Genomic DNA, 23,768 nt, shown 5'->3' on the forward strand with positions numbered 1-23,768 from the left:
TACCATCTTGTCCGGATTAGGTAGGGGGATGAGTGGAAGACAGCCTTCAACACACACCTAGGCCATTTCGAGTATCGGGTCATGCCCTTCGGTCTGACCAATGCCCCAGCCGTCTTCCAAGCTCTGGTCAATGACGTTTTAAGAGACATGCTCGAGAAATGTGTGGTTGTTTATCTGGACGATATTCTGATCTTCTCTCACAACAGGCAGGAACATCAGCAGCACGTCCGCCTGGTTCTACAGCGCCTCCTCGAGAACCGCTTGTTCATCAAGGCAGAGAAATGTGAGTTCCATTCTTCTTCTGTAAACTTCCTGGGCCACATCATCGAAAGGGGTAACATCCGAGCCGACCCCAAGAAGATCAAGGCAGTGGTGGAGTGGCCCCAACCCACCACTCGTACTGAACTAAGGAGGTTCGCTGGATTTTACCGTCGATTCATACTCAACTTCAGTAAGGTAGCTGCACCTCTCCACGCACTTACATCTACACTTACTGCTTTTGTTTGGAACAAAGAGGCAGACGTGGCGTTCCAGAGCCTCAAGAGGAGCTTCAGTTCCGCCCCCGTTCTCGTACACCCTGACCCGGACATGCCGTTCACGGTTGAAGTGGACGCTTCTGACTCTGGGATTGGGGCAGTGTTGTCCCAACGTTCCAGTGGGAATAATGTGTTGCACCCGTGTGCATTTTTTCCTAGATGCCTCTCTCCAGCCGAGAGGAACTACGATGCAGGGAACCAAGAACTGTTTTCAGTCCACGATGCACTGGTCAAATGGAGACACTGGCTGGAGGGGGCCAAGCATCCGTTTCTGGTCCTGACCGACCATCGGAACCTCATCCACATCCGATCCGCTAAAAGACTGAATGACAGGCAAGCTCGCTGGGCACAATTTTTCTGTCGCTTTAACTACACCCTAACCTACAGACCAGGTTCACGTAACGGCAAGGCGGACGCTCTTTCCCGGATCTTCTCAGAGGAACCCACCATTAAATCCACTCTTGAGACCATCCTTCCCCCTAACCGCATCATCGGGATGGTAACTTGGGAGATCGAGGGCTTGGTCAAGACGGCCCTACGTTCCGACCCTGGTCCCGGAAATGGACCCCCTAATAGACTGTTCGTTCCTGAACTTTTAAGGGCCAAGGTAATTGACTGGGCTCACTCAAGTGTGTTTACCTGTCATCCCGGAGTCCATAGGTCTCTAGGTTTTATTCAACGCCGTTTTTGGTGGCCTTCCATGGAGGTGGATACCCGTGAGTTTGTCGCCGCCTGCAGCGTCTGCGCCCGGAACAAGGCAGACCACAGGCCTCCTGCCGGCCTCTTACACCCACTTCCCATCCCCAGTCGGCCTTGGTCCCACATTGCTGTTGATTTCATCACGGGTCTCCCCCCCTCTAGAGGTAACACCACAATCCTCACCATCATTGACAGGTTCTCTAAGGCAGCACATTTTATTCCATTGCCCAAACTCCCATCCTCTGCTGAGACGACGGACCTGCTGGTACAGCATGTGATCAGAATCCACGGGATTCCCTCCGACATTGTCTCTGATCGTGGCCCCCAATTCATTTCTCGGATCTGGCAGGCCTTCTGCAAGGGAGTTGGGGCCACGGTTAGTCTGACTTCCGGCTACCACCCCCAAAGCAATGGTCAAGCAGAGAGGGCAAACCAGGGGGTGGAGACCATGCTGCGCTGTATGGCTGCGCAACAGCCCAACTCCTGGAGCAAATTTATTCCATGGGTGGAATACTCTTTTAACTCCATGACCTGCGCAGCTACTGGTATGTCCCCGTTTGAGTGCTGGCTGGGGTTTCAACCACCCTTGTTTCCTTCCCAGGAGATCGAGGTGGCAGTTCCTTCCACCCGGGCCCACCTGAGACGATGTCGTAGAGTGTGGAGGCATCTGAAAGGATGTGTCGCAACGCCAACCGGCGGAGCATTCCGGCTCCCGACTACCAGCCCGGACAGCACGTGCTGCTTCGGGCCAAGGACCTCCACCTCCCGATCTTCTCCCAGAAACTGGCACCACGTTTTGTTGGACCGTATACGGTAAAATCCAAGATCAACCCTGCTGCAGTACATTTGGATCTTCCACATTCCATGAGATCCCACCCTGTCTTTCATGTCTCCCAAATCAAACCAGTAGTTAGCAGTTCCCTGCCCCCCCCCTGCTCCTCCTCCTCCTAGGGTCCTCGAGGATGGGGACAAAGTCTGGACGGTCAAAGAGATTCTCAGGGTCCGGCGACAGGGGAGGGGATGGGTATACCTTGTGGACTGGGAGGGTTATGGTCCTGAGGATAGGTCTTGGGTACCGGCATCTTACATCGCCGACCCCTCCCTGATCGAAGACTTTCACAGAGCTCACCCTGAGGCACCCCGAAGCTCGCCGGGAGTCTCGCATAAGGGGGGGGGTCCTGTTATGGATCACACTCCTGCTGCTGCTCTTCCTGCTGTGCGTCCTGACGGGCGCGCCACGGGCCACGCCCACAGACGCACTCTCTCTGCTGCTGGTGCACCTCCTCGCGCCTGCAACCAATCCGTAATCCACACACCTGCCAGTGATGAGCGATCTGCCTTCAAGAGCCAACGCAACCTGAGATCCGACGCCAGAACGTAGCTTCTCGTACCCTGTACAGTAAGCCCACACGTTCCTCGCTCACCCATTTGTGCATTTTCTCTCCCTGTGCTTCCTCCCCGCCGTGCTCATTGTCGCTTGTGTTGTCTTCTCCAGCTCCCCGTCATCCTTCCTTGTCAAGCTGTGTGCCTTGTCACCTTGGACCTTGCCTTCCTGGATTTTCGACCTCACGCCTGCCCACTGACAACGACGCCGCGCTCCTGCCCTCGACTACCCGCCTGTCCTCCAACACTCGAGCCTGCCTTGCCCTTATTTGGACTTCCACCTGGATCAACACGCACCCTCAACATCCTCTAACAACCACGCTCAGATAAGTCTCACATTTAGTCACACTACATCTCTTTGGTTTAATTACACATCTCACTCACATATCCAGCTGTCAATAAACACGCTGACAGCTAAACGAAGTCATTGTTTCTGTCGTCTACTTCTCCCAGTAAAACGTCACAGGATATACAGTATTTCTCAGATTTAACTCACTTTTCTCACATTTAGCAAATTTTCATAACATATTCATCACATTTAAGTTTAACCCTTGTGTGGTGTTCGGGTCTGTGGGACCCGTTTTTGATTTTTATTAAAAGAAAAATGATACAATTAATTATTTTTTTCAAACTAAGACTCACTGGCTTTGGCTCATTTTCTGTGAAGAACATATATCAGAATACATATTTAATGAACACACACCATACACACACACACCCACCCACCCCCCACCAACACATTTCTATTACATATAAGATGTCCGGCTAATAGAAGTGTGGAAATTGATGTTCTGTGTACCACACGCCCGCCACACACACACACACATACACAGCAGGCCTAGACGGCACAGAACATCAGAGGGTCAAATGTGCGACAAAATGAGAGCAGACAGTGTTGACAAACAATGTTGCAACCTTGTGTGGGAAGCGCAGGTGCAGAAACACAAAAGAAGAATCCCTGTGGGATGCAGAAACTGGCGGAGAAATTTCCATGCAATGTTCATATTGTTGTTACTCAGCCAGTGTTTGTGGTTCTTAGACTTAGACTTAGACTTACTTTTTATTGTCGTTCAAATTTTAACTTTACAGTACAGATAAGAATGAAATGTCGTTGCATTAGCTGGTTGGCAGTGCAGGATAAAAAAGCAATAAGTTGCAGATATAAATAAATAGATTACTGTAAAGATAAATATATTGCACTTTTGCATATGCATCTATGTTTATGGATGTATGTTATATTGTCTTTATATTCCAGCGAGTTCATCCGTTTTTGGGGGAATTGAGGGGATTATTATGATGCGTTCAAGAGTCTTACGGCCTGAAGGAAGAAGCTGTTACAGAACCTGGAGGTTCTGCTTCGGAGGCTGTGGAACCTCTTTCTAGAGTCCAGCAGTGAAAACAGTCCTTGGTGGGGGTGGGAGGAGTCTTTGCAGATTTTCTGAGCCCTGGTCAGGCAGCGGCTTTTTGCGATCTCCTGGATAGGAGGAAGAGGAGTCCTGATGATCTTTTCCGCCGTACTCACCACTCTCTGGAGAGACTTCCAGTCTGAGGCATTGCAGGCTCCAGTCAAGACAGAGATGCAATTGGTCAGTAGGCTCTCTATAGTGCCTCTGTAGAACGTGGTGAGAATGGGGGGAGGGAGCTGTGCTCTTTTCATCCCACGCAAAAAGTGCATGCGCTGCTGAGCTCTTTTTACAAGAGCTCCGGTGTGTAGGGACCAGGTTATATTGTCAGTTATCTGCACCCCCAGGAACTTGGTGCTGCTTACCATATCCACCGCTGTGCCGTTGATGAAGAGTGGAGCGTGGCTGGACTGGTGCTTCCTGAAGTCGACAATGATCTCCTTGTTCTTGTCGACGTTCAGGACCAGGTTGTTGGTTCTGCACCAGTCAACCAGATGTTTCACCTCCTCCTTGTAGTCCATGTCGTTGTTGTCACGGATGAGGCCCACTACTGTCGTGTCGTCCGCATACTTCACAATGTGGTTGGTAGTGGACCTGGCGCAGCAGCCATGGGTCATCAACGTGAACAGCAGCGGACTCAGGACGCAGCCCTGGGGGGAGCCGGTGCTCAGGGAGATGGCACTGGAGGTGTTCTTGCCCACTCTCACAGACTGTTGTCAGTCTGTGAGGAAGTCAAGCAGCCAGTTGCATAGGGGGGTCCTGAATCCAAGGGTGGCCAGTTTGCTCACCAAGTGCTGCGGGATGATGGTGTTGAATGCCGAGTTGAAGTCCAGAAACAACATCCGCACGTGTTTGTCCTTTCCTTCCAGATGTTCTAAGCTCAGGTGGAGTGCAGAGGAGATGGCGTCCTCTGTGGAGCGGTTAGGGCGATAAGCAAACTGGTATGGGTCGAATGTGGGGGGAAGTCTGGAGACAATGTATTCCTTTACCAGCCTCATTACAGATGTTTTTGGGATAAGTCAGTATTTTAACATAAAAGTGTTTGATTGTGAGGCATTAAAAGCCACAAAATGCAAAGGGTCCATCAGACGTACAAACACTGGCTGAGTAACAACAATATAAACACTACACAAGGGTTAAATTAAATGTTGACTATAATTAAATTTAATTATCTAAATGTTAAATTTAAATCTTAATGCTGAATCGAAATGTTAAATTTAAATCTTACATATAAATCGAAATGTTAAATATAAATCTTAAGGATGAATCTAAACCTAAATGTTAAATATAAATATAAATGTGAGTGCTAAATGTTGAATCTACACCTAAATGTTGACTCTAAACCTTAAGGTTGAATCTAAATCTAAATATTAAATTTTAATCTAAAGGTGAGGGCTACATTTTAAATCTAAACCTAAATGTTAAAACCAAACCTAAATGTTAAATCTAAATCTAAATCTAAGCCTAAATGTTAAATATAAATATTAAATCTAAATGTGAGCGCTAAATGTTGAATCTAAACCTAAATGTTGCTTAAATTTGCAGATTATGCCAATGAATGTGAGGGTGAATGTTGTCTGTCTATCTGTGTTGGCCCTGTGATGAGGTGGCGACTTGTCCAGGGTGTACCCCGCTTCCACCCGACTGCAGCTGAGATAGGCTACAGCACCCCCCGTGACCCCATTAGGGACAAGCAGTAGAAAATGGATGGATGGATGTTTGTTTAGACTTGTGGGAAACATTGTTTATGTAAATGATGTGTTTTGTATTCTACAACTTTCAAGCAGAATACTGTACTAGCATGATATTTCTGTCAGACTCACCTGGGTCTGTGATCTGCTCGCTGCCAAGTTTATCAAACGTGTTGAATGAGATGTCCAGGTACTCCCTCTGGATGGCGCTCACAGCTATTTTCCTTTGTTTCCGCTGTCGAGGAACGATCTGGATCTTAAACTCTGCCTCGTCGTTTTCATCGCCATCGTGATGTTTCGGGTCGCTGTCCGCTTCATCGCCCATGTCATCGTCTTCCTCGTCATCACCGTACTCTTCCTCGTCATTGCTTTTCTCGGGTGAGGATAGAGGTTCGAAGTTGTCTTCCGGGATGTCTAAGAAGATTGTCCTGCCGGAGGGACTGGAGCCCTTCGCCTCCTCAGACATCCCGTAATTGTCGTCCAGTGAGGTGTCAGGCACATGTGGGGTCTTCCTCAGCAAGTCTCTCTTCTGCTTCAGGGTCATGATGGGGCTCTCATGGCAGATGTTTTCCAGTCGCTCAGGCAGCTCCAAGGAGCTGGAGGGCGTCAACTTCTTCTCCAAAAGCAACTCCTCAGAGCCTTGTTCTCCTGTCAGAAGGTCTGGAATCTTTTTGTGACTGGAGCAGTCCTCAACACTCACCTGCACCACGGGGGACAGCCGCAAGGTGTTGCTACTTGCGGGGGAGGCCACAACTTTTGGACTTCCACTGAACTTTGTGCCTATCAAGGTGTTGAGGTCAAAGTCCTCATCACTCTCAACAATCCGAAGCGGAGGTAAGGATTCAAAGACTAAAGAGTCGGTGTCAGACATGGAGAGCAGCGAGTGTTTTTCCGGAATGGAGGTGCAGTCGGAGGAGAGGTCAATGAGGTCTGTGTCCTCCTTCCCTGCAGCGGACTCCCCAGCAGAATCCTGATCCAGCCTGTCCTCAAAGGTCTCCATGCAGCTGAGGCGGACCTCTGGTATAACAGGCTTGGAGCTGTCAGACTGTCCGCCTCGAGAGCCCCGTCGGTCCACAGCATTGCCACCTTCCACTCGAACCGAGGAGCCATTGGAAGATCCTTTGCCGTGTCGTCTGCTGTGAGCGGCGGCGGATGGGGGCAAGACCACGGGGGGTGCCTGCAAGTCGCAGCGGTCGATGCAGGATTTGCGTCGATGTTCGTCCAAATTAAAGAGGATGGAGTCAGTGTTGGAAATGTCGAGAGACTTCTGCTTGTTCATGGCCTGCAGGCGCTTCTTCCTGGTGCTCTCCTCTCGAACACAGTGCAGGATGCTGTCCTGGAGGGCGCTGGCTTCCCGATATTCCGACAGCTCAATTTCACCTGAAGCAGGAAAGAGTACAAAAAAAAACAACATAGAGAAACCAAAATATTTTACGTGAATGTAAGCTAAACTGTTGATGCTCTTACTTTTCTTTGCATTGAGCTCTACAGGCTGGTACTTCACAGACTTGCTGCCACCAATCCTCTTCAGACGGGCAAAGAAGGTCTGTGACTCCTTGTTAGCGGCACCCGTGGGTGTGTCATGAACATCGGACTCATCAAACACGCTGTCCTCCTCTGAAATATAGGTGGGAGGGAAATTGTTGCCCTATTATGAGTATAGTGTTTAAAAAGGACATCTCAGTCTCATTCCACCCTATCACGTGACTGAAAATTACATTTGTGGCGCCCCCTATGGGTTGGTCTCATGAAGACATGCTAGCATTCATGTAGATCACGAGTGACAAACTCAAAGCCAAGGGGGCCAGATCTGACCCGCCCCATCATTTTATATGGACAGATTTTAATGAAATGTCCGAAAACAAAAAGTCTCATCATCTACAACAAACACATTTTACTTTTTGCTTACACCTTGCCAGTCCCGCGCTGCGCAGAGGATTCTGGGAGATGTAGTTTATTTTTTGACCTAGCCAACGCCACAAAAAAAAACTACACACCAAGTTTTGTTTGATCCTGTCACGCGTCACGGCATGACGTGAATGATTTGAAACCGAAATACCACAGTATCTACAAAACCGTTACATCCCTATTGTATTGCAATATTTTCTCATCAGATCAGCTTATAATTTGTCGTATTGCAATACTACTAAAGATAAGGTTATGATCTGTTGTATTGCAATATTACCTCATCAAATTAGGTTATTTTTTGTACTGTAATGTCATATCATCAGACCTGGTTATAGTTTGTTGTATTAAAATATTACTTCATCAGATCAGGTTATTATTTTTTGTACTACAATATTTAAAAAAAAAATTGGATGGAGCTTTGCCTCCTTTTAGCTATATTAACATTCTAAATGTAGCTGTTCACGCATAGATTTTTCAAGTGACAAATGCTTGAGCTTGAGGGTTGTCGGCACGCTCTAAATCTTATGATTTCATGAAAAATATATAAGACGCCATTTAATTTTTTAGACATTTTGCCAAATAATGCTCAAGCTGAACATGTCCACCTTTTTCCTTTTCACTGTAGCGGCTCATGTTGGAGTTGTCGCTGTAGAGAGGACCGGCCGTGGCGTGTGGACGACAGCTGTGATACTGGGCATTCAGGGTGTTGATGGTAATGTGGATCAGGTGGAGTACAACTTTACTTCCGTCCATTTCTCTGTAAGGGTACTGAGGCACATAAACATGACATTTCATTTGGTGCAGGGGCTCAACCAAACTAGTGCTGCAATCAAAGTTCAGCCTGCTATGTGTCTGATTGTTATAAATATGCTGGTAATTTGGGTGATTTACCATGTGCTCAGTACAAAATAGATTTCCGTGCAAACTCCAAATAGTACCTTGTAGAGGATGACCAGCAGGGCTTTGAGCCACATCTGCCTGATGTGTGGACTCAGCGCCCAAAGAGAGCATCGAGGTGGCTGCTGGAAATAGTGTCTCAGCTGAGGACAAGTGCAGTACTTTAAGACCTGGACCACCAGGGGGAGCAGCTGCTTCCCTAAACCGATGTTATAGTCCATGACCTGAGAGAAACACAAGTAAATGTATTGGCCAGCACAGCAGGAATGTGCAAAATTCAGAATTGAAGAAATTAAAAATGTATCTGATATGCAAAAAATTCAATTCCACTTTTTTCTTATTTTCAAATTATAATTCTTCAAATTAATTTATTCAAAATTCCAATTTGGGAATTTTTTACAAGCCTGCACAAAGCACAGTAATACTACACCCTAAGTCTATTAAAAAGGTGTTGTTGTTTTTTAATGTAAAGTACCAGTCACCTGTGCAATGCCAGCAATGAAGGCGTTAAAGCACGTGGAGGTGCGCATCTTTTGAGGCGCAATCATAAAGCAGCCCTCCTGTTGGTCGTAACCTAGCAGCACATACAGGTGACGCTTCACCGTGTTGAAGGCCTTGGCGCTGCCAATGTCTGCTTCAGCGCTGCTCTTGTCTTTGGCCATGAATTTCATGAGCACCATGATGAGCTGGTGGACAGTTTGGTGGTCTATGCCGGCGTCCTCGGGAAGAAGGTCCCTGATGATGCTGTCATCTTCAGAACATGGTGTCTGGGCTGCAAGCGAACCTGTAGCATCAGGGTGAAATATTAGGAGGCGTGAAAACACCAGGAAAAGTAGCTTTTCCAATTCCATGAATTTGCATTTACAAACGTAGAATTGCAATTCAATTTGAAAGAAGTAGAAATTAAATTCCATGCAATTCATACATGATGTATGTATTGTTCATGTTACTTGACTATAAGAAATGTATCTTCCTGGAATTCCAATTCAACATCCTGTGCGGTGGAGCTAATTCAATTCAAATTCTTCAAATTAATTAAATCAACATTTCAAATTTTGCACAAGCCTGGATAGCACAAGAGATGGTATCATCCTGCACCTTTTTTTTTAGACCAGGTATAATGCATACCCAACATGTGTGGTAAAATCAGCAAAGCCTGCAGAAAACCTTTTTAAATATTGCATGAACCTTATTATCCACTATAAGGTGCATGGCATGCATGAATAATGATTCATATTGAAATTTTATTTACCTGGTAGGACTTTTTCTATCATATCTCCAAGTGTTGGGGCAGAGTGTTCCTGCCTGGTAAGCCTTAGAGCTACAAATCAAATTAGAAAAGCAAAATTTAGAATGTAGAGTGGGAGGTATACGACTGGGAACATAAGGAGTGTGGTGGTGGAGGTTGCTTAAGGGGAAACTGCACTTTTTTGGGAATTTTGCCCATTGTGCACTATCAATATGAAAAACATGACGATAGATGTTATTCATTTACTTTATGTTTTTGCATTCTGAATATCAAATAAATGCAATCATAAGTTTGCTTACAATGCAACCTATGGGAGCCGTGTCAGAAAAGCAGTCAGTATCTGGTATGACCACCATCTGCCTCACACAGTGCAACACATCTCCTTCACATAGAGTTGATTAGGTTGTTGATTGTGGCCTGTGGAATGTTGGTCCACCCTTTAATGGCTGTGCCAAGTTGCTGGATATTGGAAGAAACTGGAACACGCTGTCGCATACGCCGATCCACAGCATCCCAAACATGCTCAATGGGTGACATGTCCGGTGAGTATGCTGACCATGCAAGAACTGGGAGGTTTTCAGCTTCCAGGAAATGTGTACAGATCCTTGCAACATGGGGCTATGTATTGCCATGCTGCAACATGAGGTGACGGTCTCGGGTGAATGGCACAACAATGGGCCTCAGGATCTCGTCACGGTATCTCTGTGCATTCAAAATGCCATCAATAAAATTCACTTGCGTTCGTTGTCCATAACATACACCTGCCCATACCATAACCCCATCCCCACCAAGGGACATTCGATTCACAACGTTGACATCAGCAAACCGCTCTCCCACACGACGCCACAGACGTGAACGGTGAAAACCGTAATTCATCTGTGAAGAGAACACTTCTCCATCGTGCCAGACGCCATCAAATGTGAGCATTTCCCCCACTCAAGTCGGTTACGACGACCAACTGCAGTCAGGTCAAGACCCCAATGAGGACGATTAGCATGCAAGAGAGCTTCCCTGAGACAGTTTCTCACAATTTGTTTAGAAATTATTTGGTTATGCAAACCCGTTGTTACAGCAGCTGTCCGGGTGTCTGGTCCCAGGAATGTGTCAGTGGCTGGACATTCCTGCAGTCTGCATGTTAACTGCACATTCCCTCAAAACTTGCGACATCTGTGGCATTGTGCTGTGTAATAAAACTGCACATTTCAGTGTGGCTTTTTACTGTGGGCAGCCTAAAGCACAACTGTGCAATAATCATGCTGCTTAATCAGCACCTTGATATGCCACACCTGTGAGGTGGGATGGATTATCTTGGCAAAGAAAAAATGCTCACTAACACAGATTTGTGAACAATATTTGAGAGGAAAAGGTATTTTGTGTATAAAATATATTTTTTAGATCTTTGAGTTCCACTCATGAAAAATGGGAGCAAATACAAAAGTGTTGTGTTTATATTTGTGTTCAGTGTAGCATGGCCGCTCTACCATCTGAGCCACGCCGCCCCAAGACAAACCAAAAAAGAAAAGTAGACTGTGATATATACTGCATATAGTTCTGGATTGGCTTTAAGGCATACTTGCCAACCCTCCCGTTTTTGCCGGGAGACTCCCGGTATTCAGCGCCTCTCCCGATAACCTCGCGGCAGAAATTTTCTCTCGACAAACTCCCGGTATTCAGCCGGAGCTGGAGGCCACGCCCCCTCCAGCTCAATGCGGACCTGAGTGGGGACAGCCTGTTCTCACGTCCGCTTTCCCACAATATAAACAGCTTGCCTGCCCAATGACGTCATAACTGTAGAATGATCGAGGGCGAGTTCTTGGTTTCTTATGTGGGTTTATTGTTAGGCAGTTTCATTAACGTCCTCCCAGCGCGGTAACAACACACAACAGCAGTCACGTGTAGTCTACCGTAAAGCAGTTTGTCTGCCGTAAATAGCAATGTTGTGACACTCTTAAACAGGACAATACTGCCATCTACTGGATAGCCTCCAGAACACTGAAATTCAAGTATTTCTTTTATTTATATGTATAATAAAATAAATATATATATATATATAGCTGGAATTCACTGAAAGTCAAGTATTTCATACATATAAATAAATATATATATATATATATATATATATATATATATATATATATATATATATATATATGAAATACTTGAGTTGGTGAATTCTAGCTTAAATATGTTCCCCTCTTAACCACGTTCCCCAACCACGCCCCCATGATTAAATTATACAGAAAAATATTAATTTCTTATTTTTTATTTGCAAAAAAGTAATTTTTGATTACTTACTATGTAGGTGCCTCTTGAGACCTCACTGTAGGCTTGCTAAGGTCATGTTATCTCTAAACTAAATAAAATTGATGCTAATCCACCCTTTTTTCCCCCTTTTTTTCGGTAAAGGAACTGAATCGTGAAGCAGAATCGAAAGTGGAATCAGAACCGAAAAAATCTTATCAATTCCCATCCCTACCACAGACTGAAGACACAATGTACATTTTTGTGCTGATCCACACTACTCACAGAGACGGTTGCTCAGCGACTCAGGGAGTGAGAAGGCCCGTTTTGATTCTGCCGGGCCGCCCTTCACGCTGTCACGAAGCGACCGCACGCTCCTCTGGCAGTTCCTGGCAAAGCGTGCCCGTCGTATTTTCCACATTGCTGCGTCGCTGAGGTTGGCCACGTTGGTTCGCACTGCTGTGATGGCTGTCAAATGAAAGTTTATTATTGTTCCTGTCACAGGTGACGTTAGGTGGCCGCGTTAAAGATACAGTATACTTACTAGTAGGGAAAGGGAAGTCCTTATTGCAGTCCAAGTGCAGCTGAGCCTCCAGTGATAATGTTTCAAAGCGGTTAACAAAAAACTCCCAGCTGAGTGCAGGTACGTCTTTCTTCAGGAAGTGAAGCAGCAGGAGTTTGCTGAGGATGACAGGACGATCCCTCACTACAGTGTCAAACTGGAAATCCAGGCAGAGGCACAAACCCTGGAAAGGATACAAAAGCGTAAGTAAAATCAACACATTAGGGACAAATAACTGCATAAGCCACTGAATCCTAACGCAACAGTTGTATCAACAAAGATCTACATTTACAAAGATAATAATGCTCATTTTTTGATACTGTCAGATAATATAAGCATGGGTTTATAATAATAATGGATTAGATTTATTTAGCATTTTTAGACACTCAAAGCGCTTCACAGAGAACTGAGAACCCATCATTCATTCACTCCACTTCCACGGTGGTAAGCTACATTTAGTAGTTCCGTCACAGCTGCCCTGGGGTAGAGTGACGGAAGCATGGCTGCCAATTTGCGCCTACGGCCTCTCCGACCACCACCAAACATTGATTCCCCAGTGTGAGTTGAACCGGCAGCAAGGTGGGCGAAGTGTCTTGCCCAAAGACACAACAACCATGAATAGGATGGCGGAAGCTGGATTTGAACCTGGAACTATTCATTTTGCTGACAAGGCTGTTCTACCACCAGAGCCACTCTGCCATTATGTATTCATTTTGTGAAGGTCATTGTGAAGAATTGCACTGCATGTTGCACATGCAAGGTTTGAATGGCTGTGTGAGGTGGTCACCTGCAGGGCAGGCCTCTTGATGGTGTCCAGCAACAGTCTAGCCCGGGTGGCCACAGCTGGATTGACGTCCTCCACCGAAGCCAGGAAACAGCAGAAGGCATGTGCCAGGGAGTACTTCAGAAGGTGGTTTTTAGTTACGGCACCGATGTCCAGGAAGCGACATAGCACTGCCACCTTCTCCACTGTGAGATCACAATGTTGTCATGGACATAAATCTAACAAAGAAAAATACTGACAGTTGCAAATATTCACAATGTACTGCTAATATGGACGATACTATATAAACCACGTCACCAAAATGTGAAGCATTTTAATGAAAAAGCAACATTCATTACCAATAGTCCACTTTGATTTTAGTATACGAGTGTTTAGGGACGTTGCTGTAATTGTTGCAGTACATAACAATGACCACTGAGTGTCAGTAGGAGCTCAAACATTTGCATGGCCTGTTGGTCACATCTCCCGGTAAAGACATTTCCAATCCTAAACTTGTTTTTTTGTTTGTTTTTTTCTTTTTCATAAAAGAAAATGTATGTCCTCATATGTTTATACTTGTTTTTTCATGTAGGACTGAAGTACCATAGACCCAGTAGCGGCTACTGAGTAGCCTGACCACACGACACTATTTGTTTCCATGGCTACAAGGATAAGGTCTGTTTTGGCCTATCAATCAATTGACATGTTTGTGAATGTCCCAAGGTCTTTTGACAGCCAATCAGAAGGTGGTTAAAAAAAGGATCTCCTATCAATCCATCAATTCCTATTTGCCGAGCTGCACCGTTACCATGACAACAAGGGAGGAGATGTGGGCAGTAGTGTAGGATGTATGTTATATAAGGTGGAAGGGGGTCTTCTACTGATTTACACAAACAGCTGAAAACATTGTACAAAATGAATCACAAACACAAACTTAGAGCCAAGATGACTACATTGTGTATATAATCAGACAAGAGCTGTATCTTACTTTACAAAGATAATGCTCAGTTTTAATAGCAATATTGTAGTTTGTATGGGTGTTAAATTCAAATTCAACTTCAACATGATCAGATGTATTTCTAATTATCTGGTTATGCTTTAGTTATCATCATGAGGCTACCAGTAATAAAACAAATGAGCGGAATCTGAATTCACCTGCTTCAAATCGTATTTTCCAGTCTTTGCTGTTGAAGTGTGCATTGATGAGGTTCCAGAAGATGTCTGCTCCATGGGACAGAGAGAGGGCGTGGAGGAGCTGTGGCACTGCTAGTGAGGCCAGCTGACAAAACTCCGACTTCAACATCGACCACAGACTGAAACACAAAAATATACTGTTTTCTAAACTAGCCCTTTTGATTATTTACAGGTGGGGCTTTTTAAATGACATTACGAGTTAGGAATCTTCATGGACGCGCTTAATTAAAAACGCGATTTTGATCTGTAAACACAAGACAGTCTGTTTCTCGTGTGCAGCGGAAGAAGTGTGTGCGCTAATGCGCAGCTGCACTGAGGAAGGATACCATTGCTTGTTAGTTAACTGTTTGCACTTCAATGTACCTCTCGAATGTGATGTAGGCCCTTCCGGTGGCAGTGCGCCAAAGAAAAGGAAAGCCATCACCATGAAAGTGAAAATGGAATAAAACACAATAAAAAGCTCAGGGAGGAGAAACGCCCACTAATATTTCCCAAACATTTGGTCTCACTTCTCAAAGCCATCAATAAGAATAGAGATCTAGAGCAGAACTAATCAACCGGCAACCTGGGGGCCTAATTTGGCACGGGAATGACACCATACCATCCCCCAAGTTCAGCTCCAAACTGGGTAGACAAACATTTTTGCAGCAAATTCCTAAAAACACTAGTGTGCTGCTGTTGTGTAGAGGAACTTGGACTAGCGGAAACAAAGTGGCAGACGATTGCATCTACGTTTTAACCTGCTAAAGGTCAGCGTCCAGTCATACACTACAGCGGACAATAGTATTTTGCAAAAAAGGGCTATTTTCATTTGAACTGATTAAAGACATAGACCAAAAACAGAGGATGCACAGGATGCTGGTTGTAAAAAATAACAATAGTATAGAAGGGAGATATTCAGCCTCCCGGTCCTTATGTTTGAAAATATGATATTAAAATCATTTAGTTGAATAACCCTGATTGAGAAGGATAAAGAGCGTATAGTGGTTCCTGTTAGTGCAATGAAAAAGTGTTACTCTTTTAGCTGCAAGACTGGAATCCAACACGCCTCTTTTGCTTTTTCCTCCAAATACTGTAAGCCATAGCGACAAAAGTAAAAAACTGATCTCACTTTACTATTTCATGTATTTAGTGTTTTTTATTGCTGTAATTCCTTCATGTTCTGTGTACAGTGTGAGTGACTCAAGTGTTAATTTGGGTATGACTGACACTAAAAATTCACTTATAATGCAACATCGGAAGGTAACTATGTATTCTCAACGTATTCTATTTGTATTTCCAATGTGGTGCAGAAATAGGGAAATCAGTATGCACCTTGGGATGAGCATCTTCTCCTGGATGTAAGCCAGAAACTGGGGGTGATCCTTACGGGCGAGGTACAAACACTCCCCATGCAGACACAGGATCCTCAGGCAGTTCAACATGTTGAACAAGATGTCAGGCTCTTCAAACTTGGACATTTCCTGAATAAAAAACAACAGAAGTAAGCCACAGCACAAACCACCATAGCCTCAAGATGATTCCATGTTCACGTTATACCTGCAGGACGGTGTATACGAGTTTCAAAGACACAGGAAGCTGCTGGTAGGAGAACCTCTTGTCTGAGTTATTTTTCATAGCTGGAAGGAACAAGACAATGAATATTTGAGACATGTTGATCATCTGTAGCCTAGAATTTTAGAGAAGGACACTGCTGTATCGAAAGTTGCCATTTCTTCTTGAGCGAAAACGTCAACAAATTGCCTGATTCCAGAGACGTTAACCAGTTGCATATAAAACATTACAAATGTACATTTCCTCAGAAACGGCATGTCAGAGCTGAGAAATGTGGTCATCTTCAGCCAAAATATTACAGCATAATCATTAGGGGTGTGGGAAAAAATCGATTCGAATTCGAATCGCGAGTCTCACGTTGTGCGATTCAGAATCGATTCTCATTTTTTAAAAATCGATTTTTTTTTTTTTAGATTATTATTTTAATTTAAATTTAAATTTAATTTTTTTTAATTAATCAATCCAGCAAAAACAATACACAGCAATACCATAACAATGCAATCCAATTCCAAAACCAAACCCGACCCAGCAACACTCAGAACTGCAATAAACAGAGCAATTGAGAAGGGACACAAACACGACACAGAACAAACCAAAAGTAGTGAAACAAAAATTAATATTATCAACAACTGTATCAATATTAGTAACAATTTCAACATAGCAGTTATTAAAAATCCCTCATTGACATTATTAGACATTTATAAAAAAACAAAAAAAAAGAACAATAGTGTCACAGTGGCTTACACTTGCATTGCATCTCATAAGCTTGACAACACACTGTGTCCAATATTTTCACAAAGATAAAATAAGTCATATTTTTGGTTCATTTAATAGTTAAAACAAATTTACATTATTGCAATCAGTTGATAAAACATTGTCCTTTACAATTATAAAAGCTTTTTACAAAAATCTACTACTCTGCTTGCATGTCAGCAGACTGGGGTAGATCCTGCTGAAATCCTATGTATTGAATGAATAGAGAATCGTTTTGAATCGGGAAAATATCGTTTTTAAATCGAGAATCGCGTTGAATCGAAAAAAAATCTAATTTGAATCGAATCGTGACCCCAAGAATCGATATTGAATCAAATCGTGGAACACCCAAAGATTTGCAGCTCTAATAATCATGGTGATCTTTGGATACAGTAGATCCCGCTATTATTGGGGGTAATCCTCCAAGAATGGCAATAAACTGCAAATAATGTTAACACATATAGAAATACTGTGAATTGTGAATTATATTTATATAGCACTTTCTCAGTGACTCAAAGTGCTAGTGAAACCCACTATCTTTAAGTTGCATTTAAACCAGTGTGGGTGACACTGGGAGCAGGTGGGTAAAGTGTCTTGCCCAAGGACGCAACGACTTTGACTAGGATGGCGGAAGCGGGAATCAAACCTGGAACCCTCAAGTTGCTGGCACGGCCGCTCTACCAACCGAGACCCCTTCCCTGATACTCTGTGTCTAAACCCTATCATGTGCCTCTTACAGTTATTGAGTACAGTTTTACACATTAAGAAATAGTTATAAGCAAACATGAGCGTACACAGTATTGTGCTTACAAAATGTGCAGTTACACAACATAACCTCTTAAACAACTCAATTTTTATTGGAATTTTTAAAGAGACAAATATACATAGACTTCATAGGAATAGGAATATATCATAGGTAAATAGTGCAACATATGAGAAAAAGAAAGAAATACAAATTAATTTTGTTCAAAAATAAATTAATGACTAATACTACTAATAATAATAAACAAAACAAACATAACTGCTTTTCAAAAATATCTACCTGCATGCAGCACTCCGTTTCCACTGCAGATATCGCCATCAAAGTTTCAGTTTTAAGGGGTCCTACCCAAGATTTCCAACTTTTCAGACTAATGTAAAATATATGTTTATAAAATATTGTACTTCTGTTCTATATAATGTAGAATTGCCATATCATGAGGTTAGTAAAACGTTTTAAACCTAGTGAAAGGTCTAGCACAAGATTCCACAAGATCTTTTGAATGAATACCTGATATTACAAGATTAGCAGGTCCATTAATGATAGCTTGAGCAACCGCTGCTCAGTACTGTTATTTTTTTGTTGTTTTTTTAATATCATACAAAAGTGATTTTTCCGATGTAAGAACTGTGCATCAAAACAGGAGTAAAGCAGCAATGGGAAGATATCTTGTTTTTTTATGTTTGCCAGTAAGATCAGAGGCCTCGTGCCTTCCTTTGATTGGCGAGCTCCTTGAAAGAGGTTGCTAACATTGCAATGCCAAATGCATATGCATTTGAAAAGATGCCCCCTAGAGGCTGTGATCAACATGGTGGATGACATTTGTTTTTTCTGTTCATAATTTCATTACTGAACTTTTCTAAACAACCTTCAAGTGTTTAAGTAGTAGGAAATGAGCTCATGCGTCACATTTAGATTTTGACTGCTTCTATTCAAACAAGCAGCAAAATAGCTGAACAAAGTTTTCAGGAGGGACAATTGCATAATTGCAGATGCTTGCCTGTCAGCATTCACACACTAAATATTCCATCAAAACGCAAAGCAGAATGTGGTCCATGGACACACCTGTCACCACTTCAGGAGCACAGAGACTTCAGACATCAGTTATTGTTTATTTAGTTGCATGTGATGTTATTTTAGTCCGCAGATTGTACTGTGACAACATGTTGTATGGAGCTGACACTTACGTGCATCATCAAGAGAGTGGTTGCTGGGGTTGTCAGTGTGTGCTACCCCCGGGTTGTCTCCTTCCTCGCTTCCGTTCTCCGCCCCGTGGGAAAAATCTGTCTGAGGCACTAGTAAGGTTTCCTCTAAACTATCTGTCGGTTCCTGCACAGAAAAAGAGTGCAAATATGCCTGTCACATGTGGGCACTGTGGTTTGGGACATGGCAGGCTATATAAAGCTTTATCTGGCAAGCACACAAGGTTCATTAACATTCAGTGGTATAAAGTGCATGCTGCATCTCTTACCACCAGGCGAATCTCCTCCCGGGGGGTCAGCCTCTCCAAGAGCTCGCAGCCCAGCTGGTAACACAGGATGCTGGATTGGCAAAGGCTGCACTCCAGGGCCTTTTCATCCTTCCGGCAGGTGTGTGAACCCCCCCACGGGGCCTGGAAAACATTGTTTATAATCCCCACGATATCTTTCCCATGGCTGGTGTCGAGGCCGAGCATCACGCCATCATCCTGCAGCTCCATCTGGGACAGGGGGCAAGAAGACGACCGTTAGAAAGACAAGAAGTGGAGCATGACGCACAAATCTCAAGATCCCACCTGTGGGTATTATTGACCCTGCTTTGTTGCACCTGTCCCCACATGAGAAAGAACTATACCGAGTTACACTCCTGCACTCAACCTAACAAGCTCACCTGTTTTAAGATGAGGTCGAACATGAGGATGAAGCAGCCAAGGTTCATGTCGTCGTCCTCACAGTCTAAATCTAAGGCACAGTGGCCTGTTGCATGGCCCAAGTTTTTAAACGGACTGCAGCGTAGTGGACTGCGGAACGGGCTCCTGAATGGACTTGGGAAGGGGCTGAGGGTGTTGTGCTGGCCACGACGCCCTGGATCTGACACCACACTCACCTGCATGGAGAGAAACCATCACTCTATGACTCTTGACATACCTTTTCCGAAGCCCCTCTTGTCGTATAATGCGTTTTCAACAAAAGTTAAGTTTAAGTTAAAGTACCAATGATTGTCACACACACACTAGGGAGCAGTGAGCAGCAGCGGTGGCCGCACCCGGGAATCATTTTTGGTGACTTAACCCCCAATTCCAACCCTTGATACTGAGCGCCAAGCAGGGAGGTAATGGGTCCCATTTTTATAGTCTTTGGTATGACTCGGCCGGGGTTTGAACTCACAACCTACCGATCTCAGGGCGGACACTCTAACCACTAGGCCACTGAATAGGTTAAATATCTGATAAAAGTTGTCCCCAGTTTTTTACACCATCTCGGCCATGTTACCGCCAAACATTGCGTATAACAAATTAGTCAATTTGTCCTTGTGTCATTGTGCGTAATTGTGTGCCCAAACAAGGAATCAGTCTCTGTGAAGAATGGTCATTGGTTCTTTTCGAGGTGGGATGCCATATAAACAGAGTGGTTTATTTGTCTGCATTATTTGTGAGTGTTTTTTCTTCATACAACACACTCAGAACGATGAACAAAACCATGACTGTCTCCTTTAGTCATGTCAATAAAAAAATCTTCTCTCTACAGACACCAAGAAGGTGTGTTATTGCCATCTTTTGGATGAGTTTGCTCACTGCAGGTGCTGCGGTTTGAAAATGTACTTCCTGTTTCGTTCCTTGAACCGGAATTATTTGTCCATAGCGTTGTTTCAAAGGATTCTTCATTCATCACTCCAAGCAATGTTTGTAAGTTTTACAATATAACTGAAATGAAACAATTCATACTTACTAAACCGTCCCATGTGTGATGTCTGTAGTGTTTTCATGCATATTTGTAGGTGCTATCGTAATGTAATCAAGCTTGCGTCGTTAGTATTAGCAAATATGCTAACGCGTTAACAAGTGTCTGTGTTAGTATTATTAACTTACAATGGCATTATTTTTGTATTGTTTCAGTTTTGTAAACACACCAAAACGTCACCGTGGCGTTATTGATTCTGTTTAGCTGATTAGCATCGGCGTCGTTAGGCCTATATATATTTTTCTTAAGCCCCCTAAATAATTTGGTGTGATTAATTTGTTCTTTCTTTCTTTCTTTTATAATAAAAAATGCAGAAAACTACAATAGAAATATGCAGGAATATGAGTTTAAATAAATAATAATATAACCTGTCATTATTCATTATAATTATAAATCATTTGAAGACCCTTTGTCAGCGCTCATTATCCAATCCAATCCATTCCATCAGTAACGCCTGCATTACTATACTGAAAATCCAGTCCACATTTTCACTATTTCCTTAGCAAGGTCGAGGTAGACCATAGTCATGTGCCCTGCAGTGTTTACGGAAGTAAACTCAAAGTAAAAATGTTTCAATTTTAGTCGTCTCAGTACTGGCACATTTGTGGCAATTTCAAGGATTCTGTGGAGTCAAAGTCAACATTTTCTGAACCACAGAAACTATTATGAAAGAAGATGTCTCTTGCAGTTTTGCCTCGATGTCTGCTCTGATTAGCAAATCAGAGCAGACAGTGGGCAAGATCAGTGGTGGAACATTGATTGACGTCAGTTCCTAAAACATTATTGTCACCTGTTTCTGCTAATTTGACAAGTATTAATTTTGTATCCGTCTATTTCAGTAAATAATGAATACACTTATAGTAAGCGTCATCATTATTCACCATTATATGACCAGAGCGCGGGAGAGTTCCCACTGAAGTCGCATCATAACACTATCTGATTGATTTGTAATATAAAACTCCATCCATCCATCCATCCATCCATCCATCCATCTTCTTCCGCTTATCCGAGGTCGGGTCGCGGGGGCAGCAGCCTAGCAGGGAAGCCCAGACTTCCCTCTCCCCAGCCACTTCGTCCAGCTCCTCCCGGGGGATCCCGAGGCGTTCCCAGGCCAGCCGGGAGAGATAGTCTTCCCAACGTGTCCTGGGTCTTCCCCGTGGCCTCCTACCAGTCGGACGTGCCCGAAACACCTCCCTAGGGAGGCGTTCGGGTGGCATCCTGACCAGATGCCCGAACCACTTCATCTGGCTCCTCTCGATGTGGAGGAGCAGCGGCTTTAGTTTGAGCTCCTCCCGGATGACAGAGCTTCTCACCCTATCTCTAAGGGAGAGCCCCGCCACCCGGCGGAGGAAACTAATTTCGGCTGCTTGTACCCGTGATCTTGTCCTTTCGGTCATGACCCAAAGCTTATGACCATAGGTGAGGATGGGAACGTAGATCGACCGGTAAATCGAGAGCTTTGCCTTCCGGCTCAGCTCCTTCTTCACCACAACGGATCGATACAGCGTCCGCATTACTGAACACGCCGCACAGATCCGCCTGTCGATCTCACGATCCACTCTTCCCTCACTCGTGAACAAGACTCCGAGGTACTTGAACTCCTCCACTTGGGGCAAGATCTCCTCCCCAACCCGGAGATGGCACTCCACCCTTTTCCGGGCGAGAACCATGGACTCGGACTTGGAGGTGCTGATTCCCATCCCAGTCGCTTCACACTCGGCTGCGAACCGATTCAGTGAGAGCTGAAGATCTTAGCCAGATGAAGCCATCAGGACCACATCATCTGCAAATAGCAGAGACCTAATCCTGCACCCACCAAACCAGATACCCTCAACGCCTTGACTGCGCCTAGAAATTCTGTCCATAAAGGTTATGAACAGAATCAGTGACAAAGGGCAGCCTTGGCGGAGTCCAACCCTCACTGGAAACGGGTCCGACTTACTGCCGGCAATGCGGACCAAGCTCTGACACTGATTATACAGGGAGCGGACCGCCACAATAAGACAGTCCGTTACCCCATACTCTCTGAGCACTCCCCACAGGACTTCCCGAGGGACACGGTCGAATGCCTTCTCCAAGTCCACAAAACACATGTAGACTGGTTGGGCAAACTCCCATGCACCCTCAAGGACCCTGCCGAGAGTATAGAGCTGGTCCACAGTTCCACGACCAGGACGAAAACCACACTGTTCCTCCTGAATCCGAGGTTCGACTATCCGGCGTAGCCTCCTCTCCAGTACACCTGTATAGACCTTACCGGGAAGGCTGAGGAGTGTGATCCCACGATAGTTGGAACACACCCTCCGGTTCCCCTTCTTAAAGAGAGGAACCACCACCCCGGTCTGCCAATCCAGAGGTACCGCCCCCGCACGCGATGTTGCAGAGTCTTGTCAACCAAGACAGCCCCACAACATCCAGAGCCTTAAGGAACTCCGGGCGGATCTCATCCACCCCTGGGGCCCTGCCACCGAGGAGCTTTTTAACTACCTCGGCAACCTCAGCCCCAGAAATAGGAGAGCCCACCACAGATTCCCCAGGCCCTGCTTCCTCATAGGAAGACGTGCTGGTAGGATTGAGGAGGTTTTCGAAGTATTCCCTCCACCGATCCACAACATCCGCAGTCGAGGTCAGCAGAACACCATCCCCACCATACACGGTGTTATATAAAACTCATACCGGTAATAATAATGTTTGTAATATTGCTGACAGAAAAATATCTTCCATACCGTATGATAAACAGATCACACTACTACAGCTTTGCAGTATAGGAGTGCTCCTTAAACTTAATTGATTTTAATAGCCTTAGTGTTATTTTAGAGTAGTGTTTTGGGGGCTGTGAAGACTGGATGCACTGATAGACTCAGTCAAAAAGGTGGAGTTCTATGGGTGTTTTTTATCTTCACTTGTATCATTTTCACCATAAATGGCAGGTTATTGTGGTCGTCTATATCACCCATTCCTACATCCCTTAAATTATCATTACAGTAATTACCGAAAACTAACCATATTGCTTTTTAACCATTTCGATTTGTTCAGTCTTAGCTGTGTGATTCTAATACAGTACAAGTTGTAAGCAAAAACATCTTGCAAGTGCAAAAATTCTGACTCAAAGAGGTTGTGCACGACAACATATCTTTGGGTGGACGTCCAGCCCGTTTTAGAGGCAAGAAAGTTTCTTTCCACCAGAACCTCCTCTGTTTTCAGGTCAACAAGTTGGTTTCCGCTGCTATCATCTG

The 23,768-nt window shown here is 44.4% G+C and overlaps 1 protein-coding gene across 1 annotated transcript in view; it reads right to left on the reverse strand.

The window, feature by feature from the left end:
- The window catches only part of LOC133646887 (protein unc-79 homolog), a 106,562-nt gene that overhangs the window by 31,962 nt on the left and 50,832 nt on the right, over positions 1-23,768 (reverse strand). The window contains exons 17-31 of the mRNA XM_062042777.1: positions 19,463-19,678; positions 19,065-19,292; positions 18,781-18,922; positions 16,066-16,145; positions 15,841-15,989; positions 14,488-14,645; positions 13,357-13,538; positions 12,552-12,753; positions 12,293-12,475; positions 9,770-9,838; positions 9,000-9,301; positions 8,559-8,741; positions 8,226-8,388; positions 7,180-7,329; positions 5,845-7,092 (exon numbers count right to left, since the gene is read on the reverse strand). Coding sequence (XP_061898761.1) covers positions 5,845-7,092; positions 7,180-7,329; positions 8,226-8,388; positions 8,559-8,741; positions 9,000-9,301; positions 9,770-9,838; positions 12,293-12,475; positions 12,552-12,753; positions 13,357-13,538; positions 14,488-14,645; positions 15,841-15,989; positions 16,066-16,145; positions 18,781-18,922; positions 19,065-19,292; positions 19,463-19,678 — 3,655 coding nt within the window. The remainder of the gene's footprint in view (positions 1-5,844; positions 7,093-7,179; positions 7,330-8,225; positions 8,389-8,558; positions 8,742-8,999; positions 9,302-9,769; positions 9,839-12,292; positions 12,476-12,551; positions 12,754-13,356; positions 13,539-14,487; positions 14,646-15,840; positions 15,990-16,065; positions 16,146-18,780; positions 18,923-19,064; positions 19,293-19,462; positions 19,679-23,768) is intronic.

The sequence above is a fragment of the Entelurus aequoreus genome, linkage group LG03 (assembly GCF_033978785.1).
Source record: "Entelurus aequoreus isolate RoL-2023_Sb linkage group LG03, RoL_Eaeq_v1.1, whole genome shotgun sequence".
NCBI lineage: Eukaryota > Metazoa > Chordata > Actinopteri > Syngnathiformes > Syngnathidae > Entelurus > Entelurus aequoreus.